This window comes from Natator depressus, chromosome 2 (assembly GCF_965152275.1).
Source record: "Natator depressus isolate rNatDep1 chromosome 2, rNatDep2.hap1, whole genome shotgun sequence".
Lineage (NCBI taxonomy): Eukaryota > Metazoa > Chordata > Testudines > Cheloniidae > Natator > Natator depressus.
The window spans coordinates 204,542,350-204,563,491 of NC_134235.1; the positions used below are offsets into that span (position 1 = coordinate 204,542,350).

The 21,142-nt window shown below is 43.0% G+C and overlaps 1 protein-coding gene across 2 annotated transcripts in view; it reads left to right on the forward strand.

The window, feature by feature from the left end:
* IGF2BP3 (insulin like growth factor 2 mRNA binding protein 3) overlaps positions 1–20,059 on the forward strand; it is a 163,770-nt gene extending 143,711 nt beyond the window's left edge. The window contains exons 11-16 of one of the 2 annotated variants that reach the window (XM_074945782.1): positions 3,577–3,696; positions 8,600–8,674; positions 14,389–14,520; positions 15,731–15,844; positions 17,542–17,577; positions 18,896–20,059. In XM_074945782.1, coding sequence (XP_074801883.1) covers positions 3,577–3,696; positions 8,600–8,674; positions 14,389–14,520; positions 15,731–15,844; positions 17,542–17,577; positions 18,896–19,033 — 615 coding nt within the window. In that variant the 3' untranslated portion in view covers positions 19,034–20,059. Of the gene's footprint in view, positions 1–3,576; positions 3,697–8,599; positions 8,675–14,388; positions 14,521–15,730; positions 15,845–17,541 lie in introns of both variants that reach the window. The other variant, XM_074945784.1, reaches the window with a different exon arrangement.
* Positions 20,060–21,142: the final 1,083 nt, after the last annotated feature.

Sequence of the window (21,142 nt, forward strand, 5' to 3'; positions counted from 1 at the left end):
CTCCAAAAGGGCTGAAAAGAAGTACTTTGTTCTGGCCAAGGGGTTCAAGTACCTTTATACCCACCCACATCCAGGCTCGCTGGTCCTCTCTGCAGCCAACAAGAAGGACAAGCAGTTCAATTCCCAAAAATAAAAAGGCCAAAAGACTGGGCCTTTTCAGGATAAAAATTTATTCAACAGCCAGCCTGCAATTCCAGGGGGCGAACCACCAGGCATTCTTAGTCAGGTACAACTTTAATTTATGAACTCCATCCATAAGTTCAAGGAGTCCCTCCCTCAAGGTTTGGCTCAGGAATCTGGCATCCTGGTGGAGGAGGGTACCGTGGCAGCGAGATGCTCTCTTCAAATGGCATGGGATGCGACGAACTCAGTGGCTAGGGTTGTCGCTCTGGCGGTAGTCATGAGGTGCCACTCTTGGCTTCAGACCTCCAGCCTGTCACAAGAGATGCAGACCTCGATCGAGAACCTCCCATTTGATGGGAATGGACTTTGCAGTGCAGATGGATGTGAGGCTGCATGGGTTAAAAGGACACTCAGGCCACTCTTCGCTCACTGGGTATGCATATGCTGCAATCTGAAAGGATGCAGTTCCAGCTGCCCCACCTCCAAGGGCTTGGCAGCCTCGTCAAGGGTCTTCAAGGAGAAGGGATAGAGACACGGGCTTCAGTCATTACCACCCTCCTCCTCCTCCAACTCACCCACACAGCCCAGCCCACCAAAGCATCCTGGGGGCCAGAAGCACTCATTTTGAAGATGTGCTCGAAAGCAAGGCCCCAGTCAACTCCCAGGATCCACCTTGTTCTTTCCTCGACCATCTTCATCCTTACCATTCGGCCTGGTCACAGGTCACCTTGGACCGCTGGGTGCTGGACATAGTATCTCAGGGCTATACCCTGCAATTTTCGGCCGCCCCTCCGTCCCATCCCCCCAATCCCTCTTCACGGATCCTTCTCATGAGCAACTCCTCGTTCAAGAGGTCGAGAACCTCCTGTGTCTGGGGGCCGTGGAGGCGGTTCCTTGGGACATGAAAGGAAAGGGGTTCTATTCCCGCTACTTCCTAATCCTGAAAGCAAAAGGGAACTTCAGACCCATTCTGTAGAAGAGAAGAATGAGGGGGGATTTGATAGCTGCTTTCAGCTACCTGAAAGTGGGTTCCAAAGAGGATGGATCTAGACTGTTCTCAATGGTACCAGATGACAGAACAAGGAGTAATGGTCTCGAGTTGCAGTGGGGGGGGGGAGGGGGTTTAGGTTGGATATTAGGAAAAACTTTTTCACAAGGAGGGTGGTGAAGCACTGGAATGGGTTACCTAGGGAGGTGGTGGAATCTCCTTCCTTTGAGGTTTTTAAGATCAGGCTTGACAAAGCCCTGCCTGGGATGATTTAGTTGGGGATTGGTCCTGCTTTGAGCAGGAGGTTGGACTAGATGATCTCCTGGGTCCCTTCCAACCCTGATATTCTATGATTCTGGATCTGCGTCACCTCAACAAGTCTCTCAGAAAGTTGAAGTTTCACATGGTCTCCCTGGCTTCCGTCATCCCTTCCCTGGATCTGGGAGACAGGTACACAGCCCTCGACTTGAAGGATGCTTATTTCCTTATCTCCATATTCCAAGGTCACAGGCTTTTCCTTCATTTCATAGTGGGTGAATGCCATTTTCGATTCTGCCCTTTGGCCTCTCATCGGCCCCGAGGGTGTTCACAAAATGTATGGTACCAGTGGCTGCTTACGTGAGACATTGAGGGGTCCAGGTCTTCCCATATCTCGACAACTGGCTCATCAAGGGAGGTCTCGGGAACAAGTGCAGAGGAGCCTTGATCTGGTGTGTTCCACCTTCTGCAACCTGGGCCTGTTAATAAATGAGAAAAAATCAACCTTAAGGGTGGTGCAATGAGTAGAGTTCAATGGGGCAATTCTCGACCCCACATGAGCCAGAGCCTTTCTTCCAGAAGTGCGTTTTCAGACCATGGTTCTCACCTGCCTGCAGTTTTTGGGCCACATGGTCAGTCATGCCTGGCTCCATCTTTGGCCTCTGCAAGCGTGGCTGGCCTTGGTGTACATCCCAAACAGTCACGACTTAGACCGGGTAGTCAGGGTACCAGAGCATATCTGGAAGTCCCTGAATTGGTGGGTGGATCCAGGGTCAGTGTTGGAGAGAGTTCCCTTCTCAGCCCCGTCCCCGTCGCTGACCCTGGTCTCTGATGTTTCAGACCTATACGTTATTCTTCCAGGATAAAGTCCAGTTGCGACCGCACCCAGCGTTTCTGCCCAAGGTCATTTCCTAGTTTCATACTGGCTAGGACATATACTTACCCATCTTCTTTCCAAAGCCTCATACATCAGATGAGGAACGCAGGCTACACACCCTGGACGTCAGGAGGGCATTGGCCCTCTATTTAGATAGAACAAAGCCATTCTGTAAGTCATCTGAGTTGTTCATTGCCGTGGCAGACAAAATGAAAGATCGCCTATTATCTGCTTGGGGGATTTCATCCTGGATTACAGCCTGCATCCGCTACTGTTATGAGCTGGTGAAGGTGCCTCCGCCAGCAATCGTGATGGCACACTCGACTAGGGCACAAGCATCGTCAGCGGCCTTCCTGGTACAGGTAGCAATCCAAGAGATCTGTAGGGCTGCTACTTGGTCGTCTGTCCACACATTCGTCTCTCATTATGCGCTTACCCAACAAGCTCAAGATGATGCTGGCTTTGGCAGAGCAGTGCTGCAAGCTGAAAGACAGTGAACTCTGAGCCTACATCCATTGACACTGCTTGTGAGTCACCTAGAATGGAATCAACATGAGCAAGCACTTGAAGAAAAAATGGTTATCTACCTTTCATAACTGTTGTTCTTTCAGATGTGTTGCTCATGTCTGATGATGTCTGATATCCTGTGGTGAGATGGGATGGTCCTTGTGATTTTAGAAACTCTTAACCTTGCATTTAATTTAGAAACTCTTAACCTTGCATTTAATTTACTGTTTTGGGACTGCTGCCAAGACTCCAACTGTTACATAATCTTACACACGAGGGCTCATTGGCAGTTTTAAAGTTGGTTATTTATCATTCCAGATCTCTCCTACGCAAAGGAAGCTGTAAAATGTATGTAACTCTAAGGCTTGTTATGCAATTTACGTGTCAAGGTCAGTGTAATTTACCTTCAAAATTAAACAAAAAGGAAATCTAGAAATAGTTCACTTATTTAACCTTCAGTCCATTTAGTTTTGCACGCTTGCAACCATCTAATCTGCCCAGTCATAAACTGGAAAAACAGGAAAGTAGAGTTGATAGGCAAAAATGAGACATCCCTTTAAAAAAATCTCTCAATTATGGTCTTAAAGTGGAAATGTTAAAATCACAACTTTTTTTTTTAAGACTGAAGGAATCATCTTGGACTTGAATTGTTCTTTAATGTAAGGTTGGATTTCATGATAGTCATTAAACATTTAAACTTTACAGGGCATCAAAGATTTCTCTCATTTCCCTGCATGTGTGCTCCATACCTCTTTCCTGTCAGTCCGATTCATAATGTTCAAAAACATTCATGACATATTATTTCTTTCCTCCTTCTCCACAGCAACAGCCCGAGTCTGAAACTGTTCATCTGTTCATCCCAGCCTTGGCGGTAGGAGCCATTATTGGCAAGCAAGGACAGCACATCAAACAACTTTCTCGTTTTGCAGGCGCATCTATTAAGGTACTATTAACTTGACAAGATTTCTGTCTATTTCACATGATACTTGCAGCAAGTTTTCACAAGTAACATTCAAGTGAATCTGTATTGTCTCCTTCCCTGCACTCCCCACATTGAGTTATGTGATAAATGGTATATTTGTTTATAAATTAAGCTTTAAATACCGGAGAGATAAAATAATTAGAATCCTAATGTTTTCAAACCTCTCTTGAGGTGTGAAATATAAGCTATAAAGAAAGCTACCTTGGTGGTCTCAACTTAGAAAAAGCCTTTAGTCAAGCCTTAATGATGTGTTAAAGGCTTTCTTGCCACATTGTTAAGGCAAAAAACAGTACCTCTGAATTTTTTCTTTTAATAACATATAAGTAAGGAAAACCTTTCACTACTGTGCTTTGTCTCCGGATGCCCAATAAGGATCAGTCTGAGATATTAAGTTCTGGTGGCTCCACTCTGAAGTACTGGTGGTTGAAAATCCGTGCTGTGTATGCTAGGCTCCTGTGGCTGAACCTGTTATTTATCACCGGGTTTAACTGACATGGTAGCTAAAAGAACCAGAAGCTGCTGGATCCTTGTCTGCACTCAGGGGATAGCCCCAGTTCAGCAATCTGTGTATCTAGCTGCACAAATGCTGACCCCTGAACGTAGACAAGTCCGAGTGTATATACCAGAGGAACTAATCCAGGGATTAAGCTTGATTTAGTTCAGACAAAACAATCCTGGCTCACCTGTGCCCACCTGTAGGGTTAGCATCAATGCAGCTCTGTCAATTAATGTGCTGGTGCTATTTGGGTTCCCACCAGTGCTGACATGAAGGCTGTCACGGCTGATTCCCCACTCTGGCGCTTGGAGTGCAGAAGTGGAGGCCCACAAGGATTCTAAAAATTAATACTGGCCATTCCAGGCTTACATTAAACTCCCAAGGTTGCAGTTTCTCTCTGACCTTGGATGGCTAGATGCTGCCACCACCCAAATACAAAAAATCCCTTTGAAACCAGAAAGGCGCACTTGGGAATTCCTTCCTGTGGGGTACCCACTGGGGAAGAGCTGAGAGAGAAAAACAAAGGGGTTGATGTGGGACATTGAGTGGGACATTGTCTATAAAGCCAGTTAGTTTGATTCAATGCATTATAAAATGTATCCAGAAGGAGGGCGATCTGGACTCTATGGTGTAATGTGCTTTTGTAGAGCAGTATTAGAAGTATAGCTGATCACAGTTAGCAAGGAGCCTCTTTTTAAGAGTTTCTCACACAGCAAATTGAAAGTCTCTAATAAGGAATGATTATATTTCTCATGTTGACCATGGTGGTTTTGTTTCCTTGTGTGAAAATGTTGCCTCTCCAATCTCTGTTGACAAGCATAGATGCGTCTGAGTACTTTACAAGCCTCCACTCTGGCTTCATCCTTTATTGTAAGAAGTTTCTTGTCCAAAGGTAATTCTGACAACTCTGTGCAGGCTCGCTCGCGCTCTCGCTCTCTCTCTGGACCCAGAGAGCCCTGAATGTGGAAGACCTAGTGCAAAGTTTGAGGAGAGTGTGCAGGAGTTGTGGAACTCCTGCTTGAGTACAGCTCTACAGGGACTCACGCAGGCCCCATTTCACAGTGCATGGAGGGATGAGGCTGGTGGATCCATTATTACTCTGGCTGTTTTCCCCATCTCATTTCCGTATATGTCACCGCGTTAGTGGCAGCTACTACAGCCACAGAGTTGCAGCTTGGCTTGTGTAGGGATGAGGTTTTGACCAAACTGTTGGTAGTACATCTGTTTTAAAGTGAAGACTGGTTGCAGCTGGATTCCTGCTCTTCACTTGCCACAAATTCTCATTCTGTCACATAAATCAATCAAATGTTATTCCCTTGTTCTCAATTTACTTATTACCACTTTCCCAGCAATGAGGGATGTGGGGGCCAGGCAGCTGTGGAATCTGTGGGGGTGTGTGCATACAGTCAGTGGGTCGAGACACATCGAGAGGTAGGGGCCTGTCTTGTTCTGCAATGCTCTTTCAACAGGCATCAGATTTGGGAAGAGCAGGGACTGAGCATCCCTGAGCTGGGGAGCAGGAGTCAGGTAAGAGGAGGGAGGTCACTAAGTTTTCAGAAGCAAGAGAGGCTTGCACCAGAAGGTGAAAATTTGCCTATTTTTAAAAATAATCCGGAAATCATGCTGCATAAATCTTGGTTATGAGGTGCTACAGGGAGCCCAGATTTTTCTTTATTTGTATAGAAATAAACACACACCATAACAGTGGGCTGAATTTATTGCCCCACTTAAAACTTCTGAAAAATAACATCCTGTACTTTGGACATACGCTTTTCTTAAAAATCTTTGTTCTAATATTTCAGCAAAGTAGTATGTTCTGAATTATGAAACAACCTGTTCAATCTTACCTAAGAGTTTAAGGAACACTTGAGTAATTTTTAGATGGCGAAACTAGAAATCTGATTTTTTGTATGCAAGAATTGGGATATCCCTCTGTATATGGCTTTCTGGACCTGTTTTTAGGTATGTACAGGATGGTGTGCATGTAAATATGTTTGAATCAGTATAATATCTACTTTTGTGCAGTGCTGAAGTTTATAGATCCAATAAAAATATTCAGCCATAAAATGGGATTTCAAGAATATATTGAATGTACATGTTGTTGTTGGAGGGAATGTATAGGGATTCGTCTGTTTTTCATAGATGCTGTGAAATTTTAAATTAAAACGTCAGAGAAAACATTTGTGTATATAGATCTCCAACTTACACATTTTCAAGGATAAGAAAGACAAAATTAACATTGAAGCTTTTGAATGTCCCCCCCTGCAGGCACTGTAATGTTAATAGTGAGTGCTGTTTTCTAGCCCCCAATGCTGTTTGTCTCCAGCTATACAGATAAAAGGGAGGAGTCTAAGATTTAGACTCTTCCATTCTGACCTGCAACCTCAAAGAAATTGTAAAAAAAAAATAAAAATAAAAATTGTAGCATTAAAATAATAAAAAATACAGAAATGAAACAGACTTTATAGAAAATACTTTTCCAACATTGAGTACGGGGTTAGTGGCAAAAAGGATACCCTGGTATGAAATATCGAGTCTGTGTACAAATAAAATGTAAAGTGTCTGCACGAAAGGGAAACAATCTCAAACATGTCAGTCTAACTTGGACAGAAATTATCTTCTCAAGCCATGTTCAGTAAGCTAACTGCAAAGGTGCCTTGAAATTTGGCACCATTTAAATACTTTATGAAAGTGCAAGGATTTGGTCTGACTGTTCCTGCTGTTGGCGCATTTCCTATTTTGGTAGCTTAATAAATGTGCTGCAGTTATACCTGTATGTGGTTATAAAATAGCTAGTTAGATTACAGGAATTAATGTGCAAAGTAAATAGCTAGTGTGTGTTGTATTCTCCAGTGTAGGATATAATGTGAATGATTGTTAACCAAATTTTTGCTAACTATACTGGAATTGGAAAAGGTTCAGAAAAGGGCAATAAAAATGATTAGGGGTATGGAACAGCTGCTATATGAGGAGAGATTAATAAGACAGGCACTTTTCAGCTTGGAAAAGAGATGACAAGGGGGGAATATGATAGAGGTCTGTAAAATCAGGACTGGTTTTACTCCTTCTCAGAACACATGAACTAGGGGCCACCAAATGAAATGAATAGGCAGCAGGTTTAAAACAAACACAAGGAAGTATTTCGTCACACAACGCACAGTCAACCTGTGGAACTCTTTGCCAGAGCATGTTGTGAAGGCCAAGACTATAGAAGGGTTCACAAAAGAACTTAAGTTCATGGAGGATAAGTCCATCAACGGCTATTAGCCAGGATGGACAGGAATGGTGTCCTTAGCCTCTGTTTGCCAGAAGCTGGGAATAGGTGACAGGGACTGGATCACTTGATGGTTACCTGTTCTGTTCATTGCCTCTGGGGTGCCTGGCATTGGCCACTGTGGGAAGACAGGATACTGGGATAGATGGACTTTTGGTCTGACCCAGTATGGCTGTTCTTATGTTAACCACAGTTACGTAAAAGTGATACATGATGACTAGTAATTTGTTTGAATTAAACTACAGCTGTTAAAGATGAAAAATGTCCCTTGGCCGTTGGCAAAGATGAAGTCCTGTACTGCTTAATACATTACCTGTTCAACACTGGCTATGAAATACTAGCTGCAGCAATGGAAATGTCAGTTGTGATAAACAAAGGATTCATCCACAATGTCAGAAGCTGGGTTAAATTATTTAATGCTATTGGAGTCTGAGAACAACACTCACAGAAATCTTATTTTATGATGAAATGAACTATTGAAGACTCTGTAGGCGTCTGTGGCTCAGCCCTAGTGGAGCTTAATTTTTTTTCCAGAAGACAAAAACATCTGTGTATCTCACAATCTGGAGGACTGTTTGGATATTACCAGCTAGATAGGTTGGAGCTTCCTTATCCTGATCCTCCAAGGAAAAGTTTTGCTAATGGGCAGAGTTTGTTAGAAAAATGTTCCCCTTTCTCTCTCTCTCGTTAGGACTTGTTTGACGGTAGCAAGTAACATTAAAAATCTTGGTTGTTCAACCATGTCCTTCCCTGGAAAGCTCTCTCTTTATACTACGTACACACTGTCTATGAGATTTTACCATGGGCTACAGATCTTTTTGAGTGGCTATCCTTTTGTTTCATTCTCATGATTTTTCAGCAGTAAATTTGCTTGTGACTTAGCCATTTTTTCCGATAACAGTACATTCTTTTAAAGAAAACAAAAAAAACCTAGCATGACCAAAGCTTAATGCTGCTGGTATAATGAATGATTTTGCACTTATGGCAGAATGGAACAGTTTTACTGAGATGGAAGAGTTCTTCCTTAAACTTAGCTTGCAGTTAGGCATCTGTCAAAACTAAGAAGCTGTGTTAATCTGAACTTTGTGTTCCAGATAGCTCCTGCTGAAGGACCAGATGCCAAGCTCAGAATGGTTATCATCACCGGACCTCCGGAGGCTCAGTTCAAGGTACTGTGTATGAAAACTTCCATCCCATTTGTCAATTTGTAGTGGGCTTTGCCCTGTAGGAGGAAACATACTGAAATACTTAACTGGAATGCACCATTTTACTCAGAATTTTAATAAATTGTTGGTATGCGATGTAATTGTAGCCATGTTGATCCCAGGATATTAGCGGGACAAGGTGGGTGAGGTAATATCTTTTATTGAACCAACTTCTTTTGGTGAGAGAGAGAGAGAGAGAGAGAGAAGATCTCTAGCTACACAGAGCCCTGTGCAGCTTGAAAGCTTGTCTCTCTCACCAACAGAAATTGATCCAATAAAAGATATCTCTTCCACCTTGTCTCTCTAATAAACATGTTGGTCAAATCATTCCTGTATTTTCTCCCCCCCCAGCCCCGCCAAAAGGAAAGTCATGAACCATGTGGGTAAAAAAACATATTAAGGGCCACAGCCCTTAAAGTTAGTGGAAGTTTTGCATCATTTCATTGTGATCAGAATTTGACCTTATAATAATTGCACACAAGAAAAAATAACCATATGACACCCATAATGGCAGGTTACTAATTAGTTCTAGATAGAAATGCCTTTTTGGGCATCTTTTCCGATGAGTGGAATGATTCTAATTGTATTTAAAATGAAATTATGCTAGGATGCCCCAACCATCATTTGCCTCTGTTAAACATATCAAATGGTTGAGCTGCCTTGAGCAAGGGTAACAGGTGAGTACGATATAAGTGCAGATACCAAGTTAATTTCAGTTGGAGAACACGAGGTAAGAGTGGATCAAAGACTGAAATAAGTCACTCTGTCATATAGCAGCCTGATTGCTTTGCAAGTAAGGCCTGTAGCAGTCGGAAAAGTCACTCACAACTTCACATCATTGCAGTGCCGTCTTGCTCGCATGGGTTTACAGCCATGCTTGTTCCTTGAGTGTTAGTCCCTATGTATATTCCACTGTGGGCATGCATGCACTGTACGTGCTTGGAGTTGGAAAATTCTTGAAAGCAGTGATTGTTGGTCCATGCACGTGTCCTCCTTTTCTTTGTGCCTACAATCAAGGAGATAAGGGGTAGAATGGACTGACCCCTGTTCCAGTTCCTTCTTTCCACCATGTCGCCTGGGTCAGAACCTCCAGTGTCCAGCACTTTGTCTTCCTTTATTCTTCAATCTGCAAATATATAGTAAATAGTTCAGAATTTTATTCTATAGTTTGTTTTATAATTACATAGATTCCCTGTACCAGGGAACTCTGCCCCATTCTCCCCTCCAATTACGAGTACTGGACTATGCCCAGAACTCTGGGCTTCAAAATCTTTGCTGCTTGCCTGTGCTCCTTCAGTCCACGACAACCATCAATATTGCCTCGGGGAGGCTCACCTCATGGCAAGCAGCAGTATCTGCCACTCTTTCCCCAGTCATACTTGTGAGGGTCTGAAACTTCATCTTCAGAAGTACCTAATGGAGAAAACAATGAGGCTATAGTCAGACCCAGGCCAGGGGAGCCCCCGTATGTCAGCTTGGCTCAGCAAGGAGTGCACCTTCTGCCACGAGGTCTGACTTAGCAGCTAGGGAATCTACTCCCACAGATCCGCTGTTTGGGTCTTGTCAGGAAAGCAGGGAGTGTTCTTATAAACACGAGAGCAGATCCTTCTCTAAGTCCACTTCAGAGAAGTCGGATACAGCTCTGCCTGAGTCAAGCAAGTCTTCCTGCTCTGACTTAGAACGGGGTGGACAAACTACAGCCGGTGGGCCACATCTGGCCCATCAGACCATTTAATCCATCCCCCAGCTCCCGCCAGGAAGCAGGGTCAGGGGTTTGCCCCACTCCAGCCGGGGAGCGGGGTCGGGGGCTTGTCCCACTCTTCGTGACTCTCAGGAAGCAGCCAGCATGACCCCCCTCTGACTCCTACATAGTACGCAGAGGCATGGCCAGGCGGCTCTGTGTGCTGCCCTGTCCGCAAGCACTGCCCCCTTAGCTCCCATTGGCTGTGGTTCCTGGCCAATGAGAGCTGCAGGGGTGGCGCCTGCAGATGGGGCAGCGCTCAGAGCTGCCTGGCCACGCCTCGGAGCTGGAGAGGGGACATGCATCCGGGAGCCGCTTCCAGTAAATGCTGCACCCCTGAGTCTGCACCCCTGAGCCCCCCCAGCACCCCAATCCCGTGCCACAGCCTTGATCCACCTCCTACCCTCTGAACCCCTTGATCCCAGCCCAGAGCCCCCTCTTGTACCCCAAACGCTCATCCCCGGCCCACACCTCCAGCTGGAGCCCTCACACCTCTCCCCCATACCCCAACCGCCTGCCCTGATCCCCCTCCCACCCTCTGAACCCATTGGTCCCAGCCTGGGGCCCCCTGCTGCACCCCAAAACCCGTGTCCCCAGACCCACCCCAGAGCCCTCACCCCTCCTTCACCCTGAACTCCTCATTTCTGGCCTCGCCCCACAGCCCGCACCCCCAGCCAGAGCCCTTCCCCCCAATTTTGTGGGCATTCGTGGCCCACCATACAATTTCTATACCCTGATGTGGCCCTCAGGCCAAAAAGTTTGCCCACTCCTGACTTAGAATGTCCCAAGTCTGAGTCATGACAAGACAGTCCACAAATCCGGGGCTCGGTTGGTACCAGACCACACTCTAGTGGCAACTGTGTGTCCGGTAGCAACTAAGCCTAAACACCAGGAACTGATGGCACTGACAAAAGGCAACCATTGGGAGCTTCAACCAGTGATAGTACCTCCTCTGCCTTGCCTGACCGTGGTGCAAACTAAACTCTAACCACTACCGCTCCATTGGTTTGGGCGGACAGGACCTCTTGCACTCCAGGGAGAGCAGACACTTACATTACACCTGATGACATTTTTGATCTCCCTGATCTCCAATCTCCATTGTCACCAGGTCCTTCCTAAGGAAGGTCTTGACTCCACCAGGAGATGTGGCTAATGGGAGGAGTCTGTCCCCCATTATATCACCCAGCCATGGTTTCTCTCTGACAAAACTGTTGGTACCACCGATAGATCCAGAATCTGCATTTTCTTTCTTTAGAGGCTCTAAGGCTATATCTACACTACAGCTTATGTCGGCATAACTTTTGTCGCTCAGGGGTGTGAATAAACCACCCCGAGTGACCTAAGTTACACCAACATAAGTTCTCATGTGCACAATGCTATGTCAGCAGGAGAGCTTCTCCCTCTGACGTGGTTTCTGCTGTCTGCAGAGGTGGTTTTATTATGCCAGTGGGAGAGCTCTCACCAGACGTGCTGTAGCAGTGCAGTTGCATTGGTACAGCTGCAGCACTGTATGTGTAGACATGCCTGAAACCAGTGGTTCTCAACCAGGGTATGCGTACCCTGGGGGTACGCAGAGGTCTTCCAAGGGGATACGTCAACTCATCTAGATATTTGCCTAGTTTTACACCAGGCTACCTAAAAAGCACTAGTGAAGCCCGTACAGACTAAAATTTCATACCAACAATGACTTGTTTATACTGCTCTATATATTCTACCATAATGTAACGTGCATATACACATTGTATTAGACATGCATTTTATGTCAATTACTGATGTGTGCAAGTAAGTTAATTACGTTGAAGTTGTCTTATATATGCAGTTGTGATGTAAAAATGGATAGTTGTTGGGTTGGTTTTTTTTTAAAATGAGTTGCTGGAAGCGGCAGTAGTAGTGACAGTGGCTTAAGATTTTCTTCAAAGCAGTGTAGGGGATTTAGTCAAACATCTTCCTTAAATGCCTTACACTGCTTTGAAAATCTCAAGCAGAAGAGCGAGATTGAATGATTTCTACGGTTGGGCCTCAAGTTCCATGCCTTCTGATGTGTGCTTGTGAGTTTGAGACTAAATGTCTTTCCACTCAGGTAGTTCTTCCTACAAAGACAAATCTAGCCCACATCTTTTTCTTTAGATAATTTGTTTGACAAGGGTTTAAATAGTCTTGTATGTTAAGATCTTGAAGACAGGTCCTGGATTTATCCAGCTATGAGCTGCTTTCAGATTAGGATGATACGGTAACTTCAGATTCCTGGCTTTTTGGCTCTGTTATGAAAGAATGTAATTGAAGTCTAAAGCAATGCCTCTCAATCTTTCCCTACTACTGTACCCCTTTCAGGAGTCAGATTTGTCTTGAATACCCCAAAGTTTCACCTCACTTGCTTACAAAATCAGACACAAAAATACAGAAGCGTCACAGCACACTATTACTGAAAAATTGCTTACTAACTCACTTTTACCATATAATTATAAACATAAATCGATAGGAATATAAATATTGTACTTACATTTCAGTGTATAGAGCAGTATAAACAAATCATTGTGTGACATTTTAGTTTGTACTGACTTCGCTAGTGCTTTTTATGTAGCCTGTTGTAAAATTAGACAAATATCTGGATGAATTGATGTACCCTCGGTTGAAAACCAGTGGTCTAAAGCACAAAGCAAATTCATGAAGTTTATCTTCCCCTGTTGTAGAACAAACCTTCATGGGAAATGGACAATGGAGAAGTTTACTTGACTTGTAATTTTGTATCTCTGAAGTTTTAAAAGAACAGAAGGTTTAATTTGGCACATTTTAAGATGTTGGGGTAGTAGAAACAACATAAAAACCCCTGCCCTGATTTCTTTCCTACCCATCACTTTTTGTGTTCTAGTTCTGCTGTGTACTGATGTGATTGAGAAAGGGGAGGGAGGTAATGTGGTAAATGGAAAGTCTCTATGACCTTTAATATACATCTCTTGGAGATCCTTTCCACCACTGTCCCATTGGACTCATTTTGTGATACAGCATGGGAAGCGTCAACCTGACATTGAAAGGCATAGGGTGTGGAAGAGTGATCTAATATTTCTCAAGATTGCCTGTGAATGACAGGGAACAAAGAAATAGTTGCTTGACAAGCCACTAGAATTATTATATCAACTCAGAGAAAATTGGAAAGGTAAGAGATTCAGCTTTCCACTTGTAATGGGCAAACTCTCCTGCTTTATTGTCTTATTGCCCACCACTACTATGTATCCAGTACTGCAATAGGGTGATGCATGTTGGTTAAAGTGACACAACTTCCAAGGTGCCACTCATCTCTATACTGAGAGACTTAATCTCCCACATTTAAAAATGAAAAATCAGAGCTAACCTAAAGTAATATACATTGCATTTAATTACTTGGTAATTAAATGTAAAGGCATAAAACCTGGTGTAAATTAAGTCTTTGTCATGTGGTTTTGCTTTGAATTCACCATCCTCTGGAGGATGAATTTCAAAAACTTCTACTGCTTAAGCCAGTAAACTCCTTTATGTTCACCCTGGTGATAATAAAAACATAACATCTGGCACACGGTTGTCTTCCCCCTTTGATTCTTTACTGCTGCTTTACCTCTAGAGAGACATTCTAACAATAATTCAAATGGCTGGATTATTTTACTGGAAAACAGTAGAAGGTTGTTCATTGTTATGCCATTACTTGATATTCATTGATGGCTTGTCAAGCCTTCTTTCAGGGTTTGACTATGGTATCTTCTAGTTAGGAATGTGAACACTCCATTCATTTAAAAATAAATTACCAACTACTTTGATAAGAAAAAATCTTTTGCATTTGTACATAGGAGATTTGTGCATTTGTACGTAGTCAGTTTCCCTTTGGGTGGGTTTTAGTTTGCTTTTTAAAAGGTGACTTGATTTCAGAATGATGCTGTCCCTTTAAAAATATTAATTACTTTTGCAGGCTCAAGGGAGAATCTATGGAAAACTTAAAGAAGAAAATTTCTTTGGTCCTAAAGAAGAAGTGAAACTTGAGGCTCATATAAAAGTGCCATCCTATGCTGCTGGTAGAGTTATTGGTAAAGGAGGCAAAACGGCAAGTACTTGAGCAAAACCTAAATAATGAGACACAAGAAATCTACCTGAAGGACATTCAAAGTGTAGAATCTTCTCTTTAGCTAATTCACATTTTAACTCTTTGCATGTTAATTTCAAGCCTGTATGCTATTTAAACTTATTTCATTCTTTGGGTTTTTCCTTTCTGCAGCCTGCAATTCAAGTTGGGTCAATTTAATAGAATTGCCTCTTTAAAAAACACAGGTGAATCACTGCACCTGCATGGATCTGCTTGTCGGTTGCAGGGCTTAAAATGGAAATACAGTAGTTCTTCCATTCAGAATAATAGATTCCTAATTAGAGATCAGATTCTGTAAAGTCTTTCTCGTTCCAGTAACCCTATTGACTTCAATAGGATCTGTTGCTTGAGGAAGGGTTTACAGGATCGTACCCAGTATGTATCAAGCGGATGGAAAATGAAACATTGCTGGGTAAAGTTTTCCTGTGTGAAGCACAAATAGAAAATTTTGCTTTCGCCATTGAGACGTCCACTGACTATGGAGTGCAGAATTTCACCCTGTTCTAGGAATGGTACTACTTTACCTTGACCTGCTGCCACTGCATAAAAATTAATTCTGTGAGGTACTGAATATCCTTGAGTCTTCCATAGATTTTTAAGTCCAGTAGGGACCACTGTGATCTAATTTGACCTTCTGGAAAGAAATTGCACAATTTTCACCAGCATGGATCCATCCTGTGGCATAATGAGGCCTACACCCCACCTACTAAGAGGCAGGTGACTAGTACCTGCACTGCTACTATCCCATCAGACCCAAAGGGAGTTGAGGATTGTCAGGATTTTAGCCCTTCTTTAGAAATCCCAATGGGAACAAACATACAAGAGAGCTGGCCTTGAAGATGGTGCGTATGCAGTAGAAACTTTCTAGGGTGATGGGTCTGCAGCTGTCTGTAGCTTAATATGCGCATTTTGCTCTATTGTGATGTTCACAGGTCTATGCACCGTGGATTGAGCACCCTACATTAAACCCATGATGTCATCTTTAATACAGTAAATGGTTAGAGCAATTCACTTAGTCATCATAGAGCATTTGAAGGCGTTTACCTTGCCATTATTTGCACATTCAGATAGCCAAGCATTTTTTAAAAATTCTCATGAATTAAAGATGGCTGCATTTTGCTGATGATTTTTTTTTTTTTTTTTTTTTTTTTTTTTTTTTTTACATTTACAGGTAAACGAGCTTCAGAATTTGACAAGTGCAGAAGTTGTTGTCCCTCGTGACCAGACACCTGATGAAAATGATCAGGTTGTTGTGAAAATAACTGGCCATTTCTATGCATGCCAGGTAAGCAGGTTACAGTGGTGGGAGTAGTTATTGAGTTGGAGTGAACTCTAAACGTATCTGTGAATTTTAGGTTTATACACATCACACAGATCCCCCAAGGAATAGTTGCTACTACAGTAGAACCTCAAAGATACGAACACCAGAGTTCAGGACTTACTGATCCACCGGATGCCTTCTGGAACCAGAAGTAATCAGGCAGCAGGAGAAACACACACAAAAAAGCGGGGAGCAAATACTTTACTGCCTTGGTGCTTTAGCTCTGGGGCTCAGGGATTCAGCCAGGAGTGGGGAGCTGAGGGCTTCTGACTCTCGGGAACACCAGGGTTCAGGGCTTTAGATCTGGGGTGAGTGCTGAGGCTTATGGCTTCAGCCCGGCTCCGCTCCCAGTTTCAGCTACGCTTGGGGCTTCAACCCTATGGCTCCGTTCCCAGCTTCAGCCCCCTAGTGGGTGCTGGGACTTGGGGCTTTAGCTACGGGGGGAGTGCTAATCAAGGCCTATGTTTGTCATTTTTCTAATATCCCCAAGTGCTAATTTTTGAATAACATTTTGATAAACTTTGTATACTTCCTTCAATGTGGTTTTTCTTTCTATGTTTGTATTACGGTAGCATCTAGGGGTCCCCATCAGGGCCCCCTGGTGCTAGGCAGTTTACACAAGGCAATAATAACTAAAAAAAAAAAAAAAGAGAGAGAGATTATTGCCCAAACAGTTTACAGTCCATGTGTAGAGCCCTGCATGAATACAAAATTTGTATCCGCAAAAATGGTCTGTGGATATCCGCAGATTTGCATGGCTCTAATAACAGCTCCACAGGTCACTGCACACCAATGACACAGGGCTGTGCCAAGCCCCCAACTCCCCACTGTCCCCTACTTCTCCTCAGAGACCACCTGCTCTGTCACCCGCTGCACCCTCCTTCCCCTCTTCGGGCAGGGAGGCTACAATCCTGGGTCCTTGTGTGCAGCGCTGCCCGCTCAGCCCTACACAGCCCGGGTGGCTCTAACACACGCAGACCCGGCTGGGACAGACGACAGCAACAACTTCTCTCCTCACAGCGCCCACAGTTGCCACCCACTAGTTCAAAGTACAATGACACCTCTTTCAAAATGGCACTTGGCTCACTGCGCAAGGGCACATGGTCGTGCTCCCATCTGGGAGTTGTGGTTTACCTCCTCTGTCCAAGCAAGCTGGGGACTACAACTCCCAGAATGCCTAGCAGGCTATTGCCACATATTGCAGCCCACTGCTGCATGATTCAGAAAGCCAAGCTGGAGCCTGAGAGCTGGGAGATAGCCGCTCCGTTCAGGTGTGTGTATGCTGCAGTCAGAGCTCCGTTCCCGCCTCCTCCACCTGCCCACCTCCCAGGCCCCTCACACCTTCTGCGGTTGGGGCCAGAGCGTCTGCCTCGTCCCCTTCCTGTCCGTTACGGCGTCACCCTGTTTTCTGTGGGGAGATCGCGAGAGCCCTGCACGGATACAAAATGTGTATCCGCATCCAAGCCACGAGCTGCAAAAATGGGCCAGGGATATCCGCGGATTTGCAGGGTTCTGTCTGTATGATAGGGGACAACGGCTAAATACGATAAACAAATCATGGCGGGTGGAAGAAAAGGGCAAAAGTAACAGTGAAATGACCGAGTGTAATATAACAAGGAACCGTTGCAGCACAGCATAGACTTTTTGTTTATATCCTGCAGCTTGCCCAGAGGAAAATTCAGGAAATACTGGCTCAGGTAAGAAGGCAGCAGCAACAGCAAAAAACAGCGCAAAGCGGACAGCCTCAGCCAAGACGAAAATAAAGGTTTAGGGAATGGCCCATCAGAGACAGATGCCAGACCAAAGACAGACTGTGTAACAGACAGGTTTTGAACACCTGTTGGAGTTGTATGCAGAAGCTTCACCAAGCCAGTCACCTGTTTGAGGACCAGGCAACCATTGAACGCTGTCTCTGAGAATGTATTCTTTAGGCTCTCTCAAACTTTTGAAACCCAGCTTTAAAATAAGGACCCCTTCACTTCCCTTTTGTTCTATTCTCACAATTTAACATAAACTTGTTAGTCTTTTTTATTGTTCTTATTATTCCCCAGCAATTTTAGAACTTGGTTTAATGAAGCTTTCTCTTCTGAGTTCACTGGTTTAAAAAAAAAGAAAAGGCATTGCTCTTATAGGCCCAGTTGTAAAAGAAGAAACACAATTGGAGGGTGGGATTGGGGCTGGGGTAGGGTTAGCGCAAGGGTATTGACAAGAGTTTAAGTGTTAGTCCCCATGTTAAACAAGTGGCATTTTTTTAAAAATTTGGTTGCATTTTTACATAACACTGCCATGAATAACCTAAGGGAAGTGTTGAATGGTGTTGGCCAGGGCATAAAAAGATAAATATGCATTTTACTAAACTACCTCAGGCATTTAGTACCTCAATGAGAAATTGTTCCTTTTTGCGCTTTTTTTTGTATACTTTATAAAGCTAATAGTTCTTGAGCATTTTATTTTTTTAAAAAAAAATTAAAATTTGATCAGCCACCAGCCAGGAGTACTACAGAATTAGTGGGGGTGGGGGTGGGGCTATAGTAGGATACTTCTAGCTGCTGGCTGATGGGAGTAAGATGGAGAAAAAAAAAAAGTCTAACCTCAGATTTTCTGAGCGTTTCAACACCATCATTTGTTTAAAAAAAAAAAATTCAGTGAATGTTCAAAAGATAGCGAATGATGCCAACATTCTGATAGCAGCAATGCCGTTTATTTTTCTTTTAAGATGGGATGAAAAAGTTTGACGGTACTTTTTTGGGAACAGAACAAGGAAGTGATGGCAAGAGGCTGGGGTTGAGGGTAAAATTAGGAGACTGAATTTTTTTATTATTTTTGTGCTACTTTGATTGAATGCATGAACCCTTTGTGCCTTTGACCATCACTACCTAATAATGCTACATGTAAACATTTGCAGCCCATTTGGACTTTGCCATTCTGTTCAAAGAGCAAGCTTCATCTTCAGTTTGATAGAACACTTGATCTGCTGGAGTAGTTTCAAGGCTGTATGGTCTCTGCTTCCTGCAGGTCGCATCATCCTGCTTTCAGTTACCACGATGGGGGAAGGTCAAACACCGTTTGATCGTGTTTAAAGATAAGGAAAGGCTAAGTTTACATATCCAGCCGCTGTTATGGGCCACACTAAGCCACTTTGGAAGGTTTTAAACGATATAAAACAACCTCTAGTCTGGCTTATATAGATGCAGCAGGATTTATGCACATTCTGCAACCAACCATTAAAAGAAGAGACGAAATTGTCAAAAGGCAGGGATAACAGGAAAGCTACCAAATTTTTTAATTTCAGAATGTAATTTGAATAATGATTGTGGTAATATAACACATTCAAGTTTCTACAATAAACTTCAGTCTACCTCAGTTTTAAAGATGTGGCAACACATGGTGCATAAAGACTGCTGTGTGTGTGCGCGTGTGCGCCTGTATGTGTGTGGTCTACAGAGCCATGCTATTACCTCCAAACCTTTTTTTGTGTGTGATGTTTTTGTGCATGAGATGATCAGAATCACCATGCTGCACTGATTTGAGGGGCACAACTAGCAAAAACGTTTCATCATTTTGTTGATCTACCTCTTAGATTCATATTGAAATAGAGGCATTTCACATAGAGTAGATAATTTTCCCAAAGATCATTGTTGTACAGATTAGATAATTTTGAAAATGGTCTGAAGTGTTTTTCCTGCATCTCTTCTTTACTAATTGGTTTAAAAACCACAAACTTATGTTGTAGTTTTAGCAGAGAAAAATGAGGGTTTTTTTTTTCCTTTTTTGACGGTGACCATCTAGTCTTTAGGAGAATTTTTTCTTGCAATGAATTTGAAATTATTGAAGTATAAAAAGTCATAGCATTTTAATTTTTGTTGAGGCTTAAGTCTAAGTCCAATTTTCCTTTCTTAACATTTGAGAAGGATTTGACTTTATTATTTTCCATAAAAGTTATTTTACAAATAGGCAATGCATTTACATTTGCTGATTTAAATACTGTCATCTCTCTTAAATTTCTATACTTAGTGTGGTAAATCATGTTCTTATTTTCAATTGAGATTTGGTAATTTGGAGTATTTGGGAATAGCTAGAAAGTAAATACTGTAAATTATTTCAATATCCGCAAAGTATGGATCATTTTTTCATCTGTAATGTGCCCCCCAACGCAGCTCCACTTGCCAGATGCCTCTGAATGGAATAAAGAGTTTAACTCCTATCATCAGATATAGTTCTGTGGTTTTTTTGTTTTTAAACTAAAGATGTGATACGACTAGTGCAGGCATATGTTTGCTCTAATGACCAGGGTTTTTTATGGCTTTCTTTCAATTCGTCTTTTTTATTAATAGTATTTATATAAGGAACTCTTCAGCAGTCCACAGGTATTCCACAATCTTTAGGGTAGTCAGCAACAGTCTGATGCAGTCAGACTTTTCACCTGGCCCAACACCAGCATTCATCTCTGTGGTTTATAACTTTTTCTTCTCCCCTCCCCTCCATCAATATTATGCTGCCCACAGTACACTTTGCAATTAGTGGCTTCATTTTTATTGTGAGGGATTTTGTTCTAGGTTGCCTAGATCTTTTTCGAAAGGCTCTGTGCCTGCCTGTCACAACCAAGCATATGAATGCCAAGGAATATATAACAGCCCTTAGGAAAGAGATCTAGATTGTCCACTTGGAGTTACAGACATTTTATTTTTTGCTGCCATTTGTTCTGGTCTTCTGCTTATTATGGATAAGACACACAAATAGCACTTCCCTGAAATTTGGAGGGCAGATGGAATCTGTGATGCTAGTGTGCAAAAAGTGGCAATCTGTATCTCATTCCTTCCCCCCAACTTCGGTGAGGTGGGATCTACTCTTGATATTTAGGCTTCATTGCTGGTAATGTTAATGGAGAATTGAAAAGTGAAGTGATTTGTGTATGTGTGCGTGAGAGAGAGAGCGAAAATAAAGCAATTTTACATTCTGTATCTTTAAAGATGAATTGCAAAGCAAAATCTAGAACTGCCTAGCAAGGTTTATTTTCCTCAAACATCTTATTAGTTGGAGGAAAGATTCCCAAACTTTCCCCCTTGTATAGTAGCACCCACCACTAATTGGAATACCCAGAAAATGGTTAATTCCTGATATCTTTCACACTGTCATGGGATTTATTACTGGTAATTTTTAAGTCTGTACTCTTCTAAACTCCTTGGAATTCCTGTCCAAAGCCCCATGACAAAGTAAAGCCTTCCTCATTTAAGTTATGGAATTTTGTGTCTTTGGTCTCAG